This window comes from Fragaria vesca, linkage group LG4 (genome assembly GCF_000184155.1).
Source record: "Fragaria vesca subsp. vesca linkage group LG4, FraVesHawaii_1.0, whole genome shotgun sequence".
Taxonomy (NCBI): Eukaryota; Viridiplantae; Streptophyta; class Magnoliopsida; order Rosales; family Rosaceae; genus Fragaria; species Fragaria vesca.
This window is the reverse complement of record NC_020494.1, coordinates 6,662,577-6,678,845: the sequence shown is the minus strand read 5'-3', so window position 1 is coordinate 6,678,845 and position 16,269 is coordinate 6,662,577. Positions and strand designations below refer to the sequence as shown.

General features: G+C 39.1%; 1 protein-coding gene across 1 annotated transcript in view; it reads right to left on the bottom strand.

Annotated features, from left to right (window-relative positions):
* Positions 1-10,069: 10,069 nt before the first annotated feature.
* Positions 10,070-16,269, bottom strand: part of LOC101293193 — a 16,623-nt gene continuing 10,423 nt past the window's right edge. The window contains exons 18-26 of the mRNA XM_004297954.1: positions 15,269-15,510; positions 15,049-15,195; positions 14,003-14,219; positions 12,690-12,818; positions 12,469-12,585; positions 11,655-11,729; positions 11,400-11,573; positions 11,097-11,156; positions 10,070-10,580 (exon numbers count right to left, since the gene is read on the bottom strand). Coding sequence (XP_004298002.1) covers positions 10,506-10,580; positions 11,097-11,156; positions 11,400-11,573; positions 11,655-11,729; positions 12,469-12,585; positions 12,690-12,818; positions 14,003-14,219; positions 15,049-15,195; positions 15,269-15,510 — 1,236 coding nt within the window. The 3' untranslated portion in view covers positions 10,070-10,505. The remainder of the gene's footprint in view (positions 10,581-11,096; positions 11,157-11,399; positions 11,574-11,654; positions 11,730-12,468; positions 12,586-12,689; positions 12,819-14,002; positions 14,220-15,048; positions 15,196-15,268; positions 15,511-16,269) is intronic.

Below are 16,269 nucleotides of genomic sequence, written 5' to 3'. Positions count from 1 at the left end.
GAGAGAGAGAGAGTACAGAGGGGTGTGAGGCTGATGAAATAAAGGAGAGAGAGAATATAGAGAGGAGGTGTGAGGCTGTTGAATGAGTGAGAGGGTAAAAAAGACTTTTTAATAAGATTAATTGGAATGGGCTTAGTGAAAAAAAATTCATTCAAGTGGGCATTAATCTAGCTGTTTTTATGCAAATGGGCATTTTCCCTTTAATAAATCATGTCATTTCATTTTTAGGTAAAAATACAATCTTAATCTTAATAATTAATAGATGCTACATACTAAAATAAAATATTTTCTTACCCTTTTAATATGGAAGCGTATATACTAAATTTAATTAATTTATTAATAATAATGACCAAATTAATAATCATACCAAATTAGGCTTTTATACCATAAATCAATTTCGTAAATTTATTAAAATTTCCTTCTATCTTTGTGAATCAAAATTTAGTTCCATTTTAATATTTTATTTTTGCAATTTAAAATTATGATATCTATATATAAGCCATATTTTGTATTGAATTTTTAAAATAAAATAAAAAATAGAAAAATCTCTATCGAATTTCTTTTGAATGATCACGTATATATATACTTTATTTTGAACAAATTATATATATATCACGTATATATATATATATATGTAAACAAAATTCCTGGACGAAATTGTTTTTTTTTGGTACAAATTATATATGTGTATATATATATATTTTATAAGAATTCGTGTTTTTGAATAAGTATATTCTCAAAAATATATGTATAATCACACTATATGTTACGTTCAATCTAAGCATGCATGATAGTGATGAAAAGAAAAAGAGAAAGAAAATGCTACGAATATATATTTTTTATAAAAGAAAGACAAATCAATTTTTTTTCTCTTAATAAAAAGATAAAATAATTTAGAGTCATTAGATTTGAAATGATAAGATTGTATTTTTGCTTAAGAATGACATGACATAATCTTTTTAATTGATGTTGTATCTAGGTGACATAGTATGCCACCTGAGATTAAGGCAATAAATCTTAGGTTTTATTAAAGCCAAAAATCATTTTCCTCTGTTTTATTACTCAAATTTGGGAGTTTCGAGGTTGAGGGATAGCAACCTGGTGAGAGATGTAAAGAACATCATTGCTGGCAAAGGCCAACAAGGTGACTAAGCAGGCACCAAATTGGGATACAGTGATGTCCATGGCAACAAACTAGGACTTTCTTGAGACATTGCCTTCGAATAAAACCCCTCAGGCGGTCCAAGCCATTATGGATGCACCTCTGTTGTCCCCTGCTCGTATTGCAACCCCTCCACTGCCCCCTGTCAAGGTTGTAGCCTTGTTGTTGTCCCTTGTCACTCTGAATGATATTGCGATGTAGCTTGATCAACCCCCAAGAGTTGATGAAAATATGAAGAGTGTTGTCGAGGTCTACAAGAGGAAGAGCTCTATAGTGAGATGTGGAAGAACATATTCCCCTCCATCTCCACTGAAGCAAATTGATACCAATGTAATGTCTATGTCTTTGGATCATGATGGTTTGTAACAATGCCTCTTACCAATTTAAATATGTAATGCCTTTGTCTTTGGATCATGATAGTTCGTAACAGTGCCCCTTGTCTCTCGGCCAAAACTTTTTGTATGCAAAGGAGGGCCTAGGTACCCATCCGCCACTAAGGCATTCATAAGATAAACTGGGGGATTAATTATCCAATTCGCAGGACAAGAATCACACAAGGCAAGGGTAGCAAGATGATTTGCTGCACGGTTCGCCTTCCTGGTCCAAAGCCAGCTGATTTGCCGGGTTGAAGAAAGATACCGGGATTGCGAGAACAAGTTAGCAATTTTCTAATCCTTTGGGGGAATATTTGACTTGAAGGCATCGGTTACGATTTTTGAATCAGATGCGAAGATTACCGGAGTTGAAGGAAGAGAGCTGAGGAGATTAAGGCCATCACAAATTGCAATCAATTCCGCTGCAAGAGCAGAGCAAGCATAAGATTTTTCGGTGTGTCCCGAGATGATGGAACCTGAGCTATCTCTCACTTCTACTGCAATTCCTCTAAGATTCAAGTCGGCATTCTAGGCTACATCCGAGTTGATCTTGATGCTGTTAGGCGGAGGGGGGAGGTCCAGCTAGTTACATGAAGGTAAGAGGGGGGCTGATGAAGTTTTGTATTGATGGGTTGTGATTGAATGAATTCCTGGGCAGAGGAATGTGCACATAAGGCCGTCTGAACTGGGTCAGGGTTGTGATTAAAAACACAATTGCAGCGACTAATCCAGATTAACCAGAGTAAGAAGGAAACTTGGGTGAGGAATTCTTGAGGAGCATGAAGAGCTTGAATGGTTTCCAGCCAGCCAAGAAGAGAAGACAAAGACTGAAGAGGAACCTGGTACCCAAACGGGTGAGAAAACCAAGTTGTTGTTCAAGTGCAAGAGAAAAGGACATGTTCAATAGTTTTTGGAAATAAGTTACAGATGGAACATGTGGGACTTCTGGCAATATGTCTTTCATGCAGGGCCTCTTTTGTAGCCAAGATGTTGTGAACTGCTCTCCAAAGAAACAATTTGATTTTAGGACGTGTCCTAATTTGAGAGATCCATTTCCAGGTCTCAGGTGAAGGCGATTGAGAGTGATGAGGATGAGAATTGAGAGTAAGGCTTTTCCTTGAGACCAAGAGATTGTAACCTGACTTCACTGGATAGATGCCATTGGTGGAATGCGGCCATATTAGCTTGTTTGGGATTTGATCGCTAATAATCTGAATTGAACGGATCCTTGATTCCATTTCTGGGGAAATGAGATGCTGAATTTGAGAAAGATTCCAAGACTTTGCTTGCCAATTGATCATGGAGCTAACCTTTGTCTGAAGAGGACCGTTTCCAGCATTTAAGGGAGAAGGATTTGGACCCGGAATCCATAAATCAGATCACAAATCAACCGAAACACCATTGCCAATATCCCAGCAAGAGCCAAATTTAATGAGATCTCTACCAACAAGAAGACTTGCCTAGAGCCATGAAGGTGATCCACCTTTTTTTGCCTTTAGAATGGAAGTAGTAGGATGGTAGAGTTGCTTAATAACCTGTGCTGAAATAGAGTTTGGGAACTGATGGAGTCTCCATACTTGTTTTGCAAGCAAAGCGTCATTGAACTCTTGAAAATTTTGGAAGCCACGACCACCTTCAGCTTTTGGTAAACCCAAACTCTCCCAAGCATTCCAATGAACACCTTTAGAAGCGGAATTTCCCCACCAAAAATCACTTAGAGTGGAGTTGATCTCTTTGTAGGTTGAAAGAGGGAACTTGAAACAAGACATGGTGTATGCTGGAATTGCACTAGCTACCGATTTAATTAGCACCTCTTTTCCTGTTTGAGATAGAATAGATTGCTTCTTTCACAAAACACAGAGCTTTTCTCTTTGATCGACCCCAAATTGTCGGAAGACCAAGGTGTCTACCAGGATCATCTACCACTTTCATGTTAAAAACTGAACTGATGAGGTCAATTAAATATGGAGGGTTGTTGGGGCTGAAGTAGAGAGAAGATTTCTCTGTGTTTATTCACTGACCGGAAACAGTACAATAAGTATGTAGGATATCAGATAAGTGCAAGCAATTATCCAGTGAGGCTTTTAGGAAAAACAGAGAGTCGTCGGCAAAGAGCATGTGGCTAATAGGAATCTGTTGCGGATCCAATCTTACCGGTCTGATGAGGTTAGAAGCTGTGGTCTTGAGAAGCATTTTTGATAGGACATCATTAACAAACAAGAACAAGAACGGGGAGAGTGGATTTCCCTGTCTGAGACCACAAGGAGTGAACCAAGGCCCTGGCTTGCCATTGAGAATTATAGAGTAGTTCACTGAAGTTACACAGCTCATCACCAACTTGACCCAAGACTCAGAGAAACCGAGTTTTTGTAGAACCTTCTCCAAGAAACACCATTCTACCTGGTCATAAGCTTTATTCATATCAAGCTTAAGACCGAAGGCACCTTCTTCATCAGATTTTTGTAATTTCAGATGATGATAAACTTCATGAGCTACCATAATATTGTCTTGAATAAGTTTTTCATTGACAAAAGCTGATTGATTTGAAGTAATCAACTCAGGCATGAACACTTTGAGTCGGGTAGCAACAATCTTGGACAAAATCTTGTACGAGAAGTTGCATAAAGCAATGGGCCTGAAGTGAACTGGTTATGTGGGAGGAATCAGCTGTGGGATTAAGGCAATATGCGTCTGATTGAGGTTTTTGATCAGATTAGAGGTACTTTGATGGTGGTGAGCCGATTGATGAATCACCTCCTGAACTGTTTCCCAGTGATGTTGGTAGAAAGTACCTGAAAAACCATCAGGGCCAGGGGCCTTGAGAGCACCCAAATCAAAAACAGCCATCTTACTTCTTCCATGGAAATGGGGACCTGTGAGGAGTTATTCATTTCAATACTTACTATCAGATCAATAAAATCTAGAACTTCTTCCCATTGTTGAGGACCAGAAGAAGTAAAGATATTCTTGAAATGAGATAGAAAAGTTGCTGCTATTTCTTTCTCATCATGAATCTAGGCTCCTGCTTCATTCTTCAATCTTAGAATTTTGTTGAAATGCCTTTTTTGAAGGGTTGATTGGTGAAAGAATATTTCTTTCTCATTATGAATCCAGGCTCCTGCTTCATTCTTCAATCTTAGAATTTTGTTGAAATGCCTTTTTTGAAGGGTTGATTGGTGAAAGAATTTTGAATTTCTATCACCAGACTTCAACCAGCTGATTCTTGATCGTTGATGCCAGTATAATTCATCTCTTCTCCACAAAGAAGAGATTCTCAGTAATTTCTTTTGTTTCTGGCGCAATATCCACATTTTCAGAATCATATAAAACTTCAAGGTCTTTGACAAGGGATCTTACTTGTGCATGAGAAGTTGGGAATGCGGTTTGACTCCATTTTTTCAAAGCTTGGCAAGAAGCACCAAGGTTTGAGATAAGGTTCTGTATTAGTGAAGCCATATGTTCATGCTTCCAGACCTCCCTAATTAAAGGGATGCATTCTGTATGTTCATTCTAAAATTGCTCATAACGAAAGAGAGGCTTGCCTTTCATTTCTGAAGGGAGAGTATCAACAAGAATGGGTCTATGATCTGAGCCAACCTTTGGAAGATGAAAAACTTGAGTTCTAGTTTGATTAGAGCACCATTCAACATTTGCCATTGCTCTGTCTAGCCTTTCTTTAATGTAGACCCTTCGATTCCTCATTGCCAACCAGGTGAACTTTGGACCTTGAAAATTAAGATCCCTCAGTTGAGCATTTGAGATGAAGGATTGGAACAACTTTATCCTCCAAATATCAGGGGGGGGGGGCACCTCCCCACTTCTCAAATGACTATTGGATTTCATTGAAGTCACCAACACAAAGCCATGAAGAGGAGCAGGGAATGAAACGAGTGTACATTGAACACCAGAAAGCATTTTTTTCATTATCATGAGGATTGCCATACATAAAAGTAATCTGACAAACAAAGTCTTCAAAAAAGGAAAGTTACAAACGTGAAAATTTGGGGAAAAATCGACAACTGAAACAAAGATTGAAGCATCCCACAGTAGAGCTAGACCTCCTTCGGTATTTACCGGGTTAACAACAAAATAGTCTTGCATCTTTAGTTTCTTTTTCCATTTGGAGATCTGTTCTTTTGGTTGCCTCGTCTCCATTAGAAATAGTATCTGTGGAGATTGATTTTTACACAATCTTGGGAGTGCTTGAATTGTCAGGGGGGATCCAAGGCCCTGAAAATTCCATGAGATTAGCCTCATGGTTGGTTTGTGGCTGCCCCCTGGCTAGCCACCACAGCCTTCATCCTTATCCTGCTCAGATAGATCACTGAAATGGACATTGGGAGGGGTTGGAATTGCAGTGTCTCCATGACGACGAACCTGAACTTGTTCTGCCCTGTGAATCTGCACTTCGTACAAGGTGTGTCCATTGATCGAGAATATTGGTGAAACTGAGCTGCATTTGCTTGAGCATAGTGGGTTTGATCATGACTCATCACTTGCTTCAGCCAGGCTTTTGCCTTTCCTTTTCCTCTTCTCCTGTTTGATCTTTTACCACAAACTCGATTACTTCTTCTGGAAGAGCTAGATTGATTATTTTCTTCATCAGAGAAACCAAGTCCCGGGTTAAGGATATTCCCCTGATTGTGCTGACTAATGAAACATGGGCGTTTGGTATATGGGGGCTCATCTGCTTCAAAGCTACCTCTTTTGAGGTTGAGGGTTTCCAGGGTGGATGATATGAAGGTGATTGTGGAGTCAACTGATGGAGGAATTTGGACATCAAAGGGATCATGAATATTTGGTGAGGGGATGTTTGGAAGTGAGAGTCTCTAGGTTGGTGAAATTGGGGATTTTCCCAAGGATATGAGGTGGAGAATAAGCATAACCATCAAGTATTTGTGTGGTAGTGGGATTCTGGATCTGGGTTTGTTCTGTAAGATTGGTTGGATTTGGGCTTGGGTACATATTTGGGTATGGGTAATTGAAGAGTATGGGTTCAAGGAGGCGAGGTGGGGGATCAGATGGGCCAGTAGCAAACTCATCAGTGTACAGAGGGCAACCAATTTCATGCAACATGGGCGTAGCCTGGTACTCAGGAAAAGCATCTGGAGCCATGTTGGTAAGATTTTGGCTCACAAGAGGATTTGCTTGCAGGATTGCCTCCATTTGTTCATCAAAAGCAGCAGATCGCTCTCTAATTTGCATGTTAAGCTGATAGTTTGTGGCTAGCTCTTCGAGGCCCATGTTCACTTGACTCATCATATTGGAATTTGCCATTCTTTGGAGAAGATTAGGATCATGGTTATCTGGGACTCCAATACCTTGGTGGAAGTGAGGAATGATGTCGAAACCTGGTGAAGGGATCAGTTGATATAAGCTAGGAGGATTGATAAACACTTCATCGTGCATTAGATTTGGAGCCAAAATAGGATGCTCTTTTCCTAATCCATGTTGAATATGATTTGCATTAAACTCCTGCATGGCATGTTCTACTTCCATCTCCATCAGAGGTTCTACTAGAGCCACGTTATTCAAGATTCTAGGTGGAAGAATTCGCCTTGCAACTCTTGCCCTCATCCAATCACCATACATGAAGCTGCTCTAATTAATGGATCAACCATCGATCTCTTTCATTTGGGAGCAGAACCTGAAAGTGTGCCCTAGACATCCACAGTAGTAGCAAAAATCAGACAAACGTTCATACCGAAATTGTGCTTTGATCCTAGGGTTGCCTCTATTAAACCGAAGATTTGTTCGCAGTGGTCGGTGAGAGTCAGTTTGAACTCTGATTCTCAGAAACCCACAGTATCCTTCTGGGCTGTTAGGATCTTCCGCTTCCACTAGCGTTCCCATTGCACTTCCGATAGTGGTTGCATTTTGAAGGGATAGATGGTGACGGGGCAGGTTGTGAACTTGCACCCAGAATGCTATCATGTGCAGAGGGAGATCTTTTAGTTGTGCTTCATGTGGCCAGGTGTGAATGCCAAAAATACACCCCATGACTGACCAAGGACTGCGCTCTCAAGATTTGGGCAGCTTCCGCATTCTCTACAGTGATTGAGGGTATGGTATGCCTGTATTGGCTCTAAATGGGTCCAACCTATCTCCTGCCAAGCTTGGCGGAGCATCCGAATGACAGTTGCAACATTGAGGGCTTTGTCAGACACCAAGTATCCGACCAATTGAGGAGGGGCCTCTTCCAGTTGAGCAAGATCCAGTAGCTCAAGCTCAGCATCTTCATGAGGGTTGGCCATTTTGATGTTGAAAGGTTGAAAGTTTGAAAGTGAGTTGGGGTATCCTTTCTCTTGGAGCTTGCTGTATATTTAAGCTATATGGTCGGGTTGAGTTGGGTTGAACTTCTGATCAATCTGGTTGATATTTATATAGAATTTTTCAATGCAGCTGTGGTGCTCTCTGGGTACTATGGGAGGTGGGAAATGGCTCGGGAGATCATAAATGGTGGGCGGTGAGGTTTCTGGGGATTAAACATGTCTTTGTGGTATGAGACAAGCAAAAGGAATTTGCAGGATTTTTTCAATCAGTTCAGTGGTTTCAAACGAGTTGTATCTGTTTTGCATGGCATCAAAGGACAGTTGGAGATTGTAGCTAATCATATAGACTAACTAATATGAACAGGTGGGGGTTTCTTATTGGTTTGGGTAGGAGGCGGAGGCGGTTGATTAGAAGTTTCACTACTGTGTTTATGGAGTTTGAACAAGATGTTTCTGGGTATAAATTGAAGTTTTGGGTGGTTGAAATGACGTTTTGTAGATGGATAAGGATTTGTTGGGGTGGTACCTGGACACATAAATGGGATTGAAGCTTGTGAAGGATGAACTTGGGGGTGGAGATGATGATTAGTTGGAGTTTTGAGAAGAGGAGGATGAGATGAGCTCAGAGAGAGCTGGGTGGGAAAGGAAGTGGATTCACTATTATAGAGTGAGAAGCTCTTAATTTTAGAGAGAGAAAGAGTGAAAGTTTTCCTCGTCCATGCCAATATATTCAAAGAGGCATGCCTATAAGGTCGAAAAATAAGTCCCCACCAAAGACCAATAAAGTGCCAGCCAATGAAGTCCTCAATGTCCTCAACGTCCTCTTATCTAGACATCCACCAATCCTAAATGCAAAGGGAAAAGAGATTATGTGAGTTTGTTTCGGTGGGTTCAGAGCCTACGGACTTTATTGCTATCGTTAGTTGCATTAAACTATCACTCTTGGATTGTTGTACGATGTCCTTTTGGCTTTTATTCATTAATGCAGTTCTGATGGTCTTTTTAAAATTAAGCAATGACTAGGTTGAATCCAACCTAATAGTCCAATTAGTGGGAGAAATTTGTTCTTGATTCAAACGACATGGGAATAGAAAGAAGCTTGACAATGTGATGCGTGGTCTGGGAGCTAGAAACGCGCTGTGCTGAGAGAATTTGGGGGCTTTATGGATAAGCGATTTTTGGGAATATTAGGGGTTGAAGGTGGCTTTTTGGGATGGTGATTAAGGGTTGGATATGATGCTTGAAGGCTTGAAGGTTGTGTTTAGGCTTATCTGGGTTTTGCTCAATGATACATTGTTAGGTCCAAGCTTCCCTTCTTATAGACATGGACGAAGAGTGTTGTGGTAATTCAAAGCATTTCATTGTTTGGGTAAAACCCTTCCCTTTCACTTTATGCATGATTTCTGCCCCAAATTCAGGAAAAAGTAAACTTACTTGAGGGATGAGTTTTAAGGAGAAAGTGAAAGTCATGCGGATTGTAGCTGAAACAGCTGCGATGAAATAAATCACAGAACAAGGTGGACAAGGAAGGATGAGATTTGTGAGCTCGTTGTTTAAGAGGGTTGATTGGTCTTATGAGCTCGTTCTTTATTTGAGCTCGTTGTTTAAGAGAGAGGAAGATGCTTCTTGACTGGTCTCATGGCTTCTCCAACAAGATGAGGTGATAACTTTAGGAGATTACAATTTGGACCGGGTATATGGTTGCTGTAGATAAAGAAGGAATCTGGGTAACTGGCAAGAGACTTGGGAAACGAGAGAGACTGGTAGGAGCTTAAGTGTAGTTTAGGCCTTAGGTTTAAAAGAAAGAAGGATCGACCCAATATTCTCATGCATATTCACAATTTCATATGTCGATCTAAATCATTGGACTTGGATTTCATGCCCAAGATTGAAATCACCAATAACGTTGAATCAACAAATAAGCATTTTACGTTTCCGTAACCTTTCACACCACACCCATTTTTACAAGCCCCAAAAACATGATTGTGGTTCACATACGTGACAATTCGATTAAATTTGTAACTTTTGTATTTCCAAATATAATTCGCTTGTGTATTTTCTTATTAGATTTGTAATATCTATTATAGGCATGAATATTAATTTTTTAAGTATCAACAGAAATATTTCATTTCTTGTAACCAAAAAAAAAAAAAAATTTGTCTGCTTTGGGCCAAAACTCGTCACTTTTCTATTTAAACAAGTCCCCTAAACATACACATACCATTAGTAAATCTTAAACCACCATATACGTACGTACACTCATAGATTCTAATTTCATGAGTAATAAATGCCGGTTAGGTGTATAATATAACTTTCGAAGTTTTTGACTAGACTTCTAATATTTGAGAAACATCTCAAATGGCTTATATGAATCTCAAATCACTCGTATATAGGGTATACACTTTGTAGTCACCTAATCAAAAACACAATTGAAGTATAGCAACGTTAACATATAAAACAACCAACAATTATAAACAATGGGAACATATACTACAATCAAGAACTATAAACAATGGACCAATATCCTGGTTAACTCTCATGGAACTCCCACTGCCAAAAAAAATGTGGATGTGCTAGGAGATTCACTAATGTGGCACTAATCTGGAGACTCAAACTCCCAGGTAGCGCAATCAAGCCCACTGCCTAACATAAGACAGTGCAGAACCAAGAATAGCAGGTCAATCTGCATATCAAGATTCAAGATTGACTAACATAGAGGACTGGGACCAGACCAGCCATTTTCCCATCTCTCCCAGGGCGTTTCTTCTTTACCTGCAAATATGTCAAGTATGGCCCAACACATTAGCGCCATTTGTTGCCTCACTTGAAAGGAGCACTATGCAGAAAACGAGTCAAAACGGTAATTAACAAAATATACAACTATATGAAAACGTCAGAAGAACCAAGATCGCAGCAAAACTGAACAGATGCAATTCAGGGTGTAGAAACTTTTACTACTCAGGGTCCAGGTGATCACCTTAATTTTGGCACAGAACTTTTGGTTAGGTAACAACATACATAGACGGTAGACAGAGTACAATACAACCTTATGTTTCTGAACCTATACCTAGTAATCAAGAATGTGAATTCCGATAGGAACCAACTTCGTTCTTTGCTAGCAGTGAATTATATCTAGATGTGGTGAGGTCACAGTGGCAAAACTAATGATATGAACAATAATAATAAATGAATAATAAAGGAGATAAATAGATGAAATCTTGCTTTCTAGATATTGGAGCACTAACAAGCCACAAATATTATCTAACCCTATGCACCCTGTATACTTACATAAAACCAGCCATCCACTTCATACTCAATATCAACCTCCTCTCCGGATGTTAAATTTAACTGCATGAACAGAAAACCATATTAGCCACCTCCATGTTTGCACTCAAAATGACCTACTAATTTGACTGAGAAAAGACCGCAAAATTTTTGCCACATGAGAAGGCAGAGGATCATCCAGTAAGCATTTATTTCATAGGATCATTGCTCTATACAAATATATACCTGCTGACAGGTTAGAAATGACACTTGGATCATCAAAAAAATACTTTTAAAGGACAGTGTGGATCATTAGGAGCTCATTACCTCATCATCTCCACCAGCAGTGAAGTCATAAAGTGCTGTTCCATGTTGAGGATTTCCAGAAGAAACACGTTCGTCATCTTGGGATCCAAAACTCTGGGATCCAGCTAGGGGATTCTCAAACGACTCAAATCTTTGCGTGGCAGGTGACGAGTATGGCGGAGGATCTTCTCTAATCTGGTAAAAGATGGAAGACTCAGAATTTTGACAGAACCAGAGGATACGGAACTAGATATGTGAGAGGCAATGAGAACTTACTGGAGATCCTAAACCCTCACTGAATGAGGGACCCCCCATAGATGGATTGCTATATCTGCTTCCTCCAGACCTCTCCTGTTACAAAATGATTAATCAACCAAACATGAAATATATGGAAGATGCTGCATGTCAAGGAAAAGTCCATTAGCAACTAGTAATATCCATGGATCAATTAGGCAACAAGTATCAGAGCTATTACTTGACCCTTCACAAGACAGGTTACGCATGGAGCATGTTCCACAAAAAGAACTGTAACCCTAAAGCTTTGATCCTTTATGACTCTTTAAACAAAGAATAGACATTCATAACAGTCTTGTTATTTTTCTTACAGAACCTATAGGAGATTTGTTTACAGATCATTAGGTGATACATTTCTTCTACTCCAAACAAAGGCCCAAAGCAAAAGTCATCCATACATCTTTTGACCTCAAGGGTTTCCCAATTTCTCCTCTTTAAAATTTAATTTAACTGGTACCAGCCCCGTCCCAACTGTCAAATCAATTCAAAGGCCTGGCAATTTTAAATTTTTAATGCACACATGAAAGTAGACTATAGCTCATAATATAATGCACGCAGGATTAAAATGTGAACTATAATATGATTTGTTTTATCTGCATTGGGAACTACAATCATAGAGGCTAGTTGTTGTTAGTAACACCACCTGAGAACTAGTTACAGTATAACAGTTCTGGAGCCTAAATAATCAAGCCTGGTAATAGAACAATAGCACATCCGAAGCATGTGAACTTAAAAATCAGAACCATGGATTAATAAAATGTATGAAAGAGCAAAAAATAATTAATGCATCTCATACCGGCCGTGAACTGAAAAGTGAAGGGTAATTCATTCCCCCAAAATGGGATGATATGGAAGTTTCAACCGAGCCTGTTGATTCAGGGGAAGATGACCCGGATGACCTCGCATCCTCTTCCTGCAATTTAATTGATTATAGTTAGTTACAACCCTTTTAGATACATTGCTACTCCAGCACTATTGCATGCAGTGCCAATTGATGAATAGTATAAAGAAACATACCTCCAGTTCTGAAGTCTCTAAAAGCGTCTTTGCCCACATATCATCATAACTAACTGATGGCCTAGAGATTATGTTTTCTTCATCAACATCAGGAGCATCAGTTCCAGCACCAGCAAGAAATTCATTAACCTAACAAGAAGCAGATGTGAAGTATTCATCACTCAGGGTGCATCAGGCAATCTACTGTGAGCTGAAAATACTTCGCAAAAGAGAAGCTAAAAACTCTAACTATAGTATATAAGATATGCTTCTCAAGAGAAGACCTTTAATTAATCATCTATGCAAAGTACCATTCACAATATTGGACCTGCCAACAACTTCTGAGCTAGGCCCAAGAAAATCCTTGAAAGAGAATTGGCCTCTCAGCCCTCTTTCCCTAGCTTCTAGCTACCTCTCAAACCTTTAGTTTTGTTCTGAAGAATGTGACTTAAGTTGATCCACTATTACCTACATAGTGAGATTCCTGGATAATCAGCAACATGCGCTCTACAATTTTTTCTTCTTCCTAGTGAGTACATTATAAGCATATGCGCTCTACACCTTTTTTCTTCTTAGTGAGTACATTATAAGCAGAAGCCTTTATGATAGCACACAAATAAGATACCATAACTCCTCCTGCATGCCATGTGTGGCAAGCCACCTCTTCCACTCATCTTCAGACTTGCTTCTGGAGGACTGAAATACTAAGCTACCCACTACAGGCAAGTCAGATTTGATCCTAATTTCAAAATTTTGACCACATCTGTGTACTCCCAAGAAGCATGAATGAAACCTGAAACCATTTCACATCTTCAATCCTGGCTGATCCTAGTCATACAGAGTCAACCACGTTTTTTCTTACGTATGGTTCTATCCTTATAGCAACTAGTTGCATATGGGCCACTAAATGGCAATCCTAGAATTAGACTGACCATGTAACTTCAGGTAAGTTCTGGTTGAGCTGGTACCTTGAATCAACAAGTTCATTTAAGTAGAAACAAAGAGTCGGGGGCTAGTAACGATTTGACATCTGAACTCTATCTAAAGAAACTTATAATAATGTCATTATAGATTTACATATCTGATATATATAGTATATGTATAGAGATGGAGTAAGATGTAGATAAATGTTTCACTCAGAGTCAGGATAATTGGCTCCTCTTTTTAGAAATCACACCCCCTCCATGCACATATCCAATAGAAAAAATTTCATGGAAGGGAGTGGTTGTTACAAAGGGGGCACCTATTTCAACCCCCTTATTGTATCCTTCTACCGAATTTTAAAAGATACTAAAAGTTCAGACTACATTATTAAAAGAAAAATGATTTGTTACCCTGCTCAATGCCGGTGCATTATTTCCTAAAAGTCCATCATCACCAAGGTTTGCTGCCCAAGCATTTACAAGGTCATCATCAAGCATATCGGACTCTACTGCTGCTGGTTTAGATTCATACATAAGATCAGAAATTCCTGTAGCAACTGCTGGATCACTCAAACCAGTTGATGCACTAATATTGTGCCTGGTGCGATAGATGTCGATAAGTTTTGCACTGTCATAAGATTGAGAAGCGGGATGAACAAAAGAGGATAAGAAATCCAGATAGAGAAAAAAGTGAAACCCGTACCAAGAAACGACATGCACTACTAAATTTCATTTCACACTGATCACTGTCTCACAGCTATCATCTGACAAAGTTAATGCTTCATAAAAGTGATTATTTTTTCTTTTTTAACAGAATTCAGTGAACAAAAAGAATGAAACAAAAAAGGTGGACAAGAAAGTCTATTGAAGACTAGGGCTACGGAGCAAACCACTAATTTCTGCTACTGTAATGGTTTCATCAGATAAGTCTCTACACTCTTAATTCTCACCCCAATAGGTCCACTCTGTCAAATTCTGATAACAGAACAGAAGACCCTTTCCACGCCAACACCAAAATTTGACAGAGTATTGATGGAATGGACCTATTGGGTGGGAATTGAGAGTGCATGGACTTTTCTGATGAAATTAGTAGCCAAGGGACTGAACTGATGAAACCCTAACAGTAAAGGGTATTAAACAAAGTTTATTTAACACATAATATCAGTAACAGGACTGGGAATCACATAAATCACCCTACAAGATATTCGTAGAAATTTGTCACAGTTCTTTTTGTTCAAGATTCTTAAGAAAAAATATAAACTGACAATCTGTGTGGCTTGTCTTTTATATAGCTAAGGGTAATATTTAACAGTTTTTACTACATCGTAGTAGTGGCCACATCACCAACACAAAGCTCCCTTGAAGTCTTGTTTTTTCAAACCACATATATACATGAAATAAAAGACAGATTGAACATAAATACTAACAGTAAAAGACATAAAAAAGAGATCCCATACCTTATTGGCCCCAAAGGCAGATATTTTGCTCTTGGAACATAACAAAACAGAGAAACAAGATCAAGCAACCTTTCATGGGTTTCGTAGAGTTTCTTAAGCTCTTCATCTGTCCATTCCTTATTCACATTATCATGGTTGCGCATTTCCCTATTGACCCACAGAACAAATTAGTACGAATACTTTGAATAGGACCGACTCAACTGAAGAAAGAACTGCTTACTTGATCAAATCATCTTGCGCCCTATACATTTCATCAAGAACCTCTATCATGGGACTGATTAGAACTCCGAGGCCTGTTCCACTAGCTCCCTGGTCTTCTCCATTACTGGGATGCATCTCAGAAAACTGAGACTGCACTCCGCCCTGAGCTATAGTGTGTAGAAATTCGTATATTTGCAGCCTAAAAGGCTCACCAGATCTTATTGCCATAGTTGTGAGAGCTTGAGCAGCAATGATCCGAACCTGGAGAACCGAATAACCAATAGGTTATAAAAATAAAAATAAAGTAAAAAATAAAGATAAAACTTAAAAGAGTAACATATCTTAATTGAATGCAATGTTTTTAATGCAACCTGAGGGTGACTATATTTCATCCATTACTTGGATGTATATCATTTCTTACCTATCCCTGTCAATTTGATGTATTTTCATATATAGGCATTGTTACTGTCTACCTCAGAATAAACCTCATGCTTATCACTTCAGTTTAAGACCTCAGTTTAACTAGGCCATTGACTTACGGTTAAGACCTGTTTATCATTGCTTCTTCATCTGTCCTGTCTTCTCCTTCCCTCCTAACCTTTTCTACTCCTGAAAATTCTTTTATTAATGCCTACCTCTACTGCAACATAAAAAAAGTAGAAATTGCAATACACAAAGAAAAAAAATGCACCATGCACATGAGCCGAAGGGATTCTGTGATTGATAATAATTTTGTTGTTCATTTTGTATAGGAAACTCATTCTGATAGAGCTGGAGACTGTAGAACCACACAGTCAGATTCTAAGCCTCGCACAATAAACAATAAATTCTTAAGTGTCTACCAATTGGTCTCTAACATACAATTAGCTATTCGTTCCAACCACGTTCACCGAGATATGCAGTTGCGCCATGGGAGATCTACATACATGTCCCATATCAGCCACCCAAATGTGAGGTCCGACCTAGAGAGAGAAGCGTGTGTGTGTGTGTGTGGTGGGGGTGGGGGGGGGGTGGGGGGGG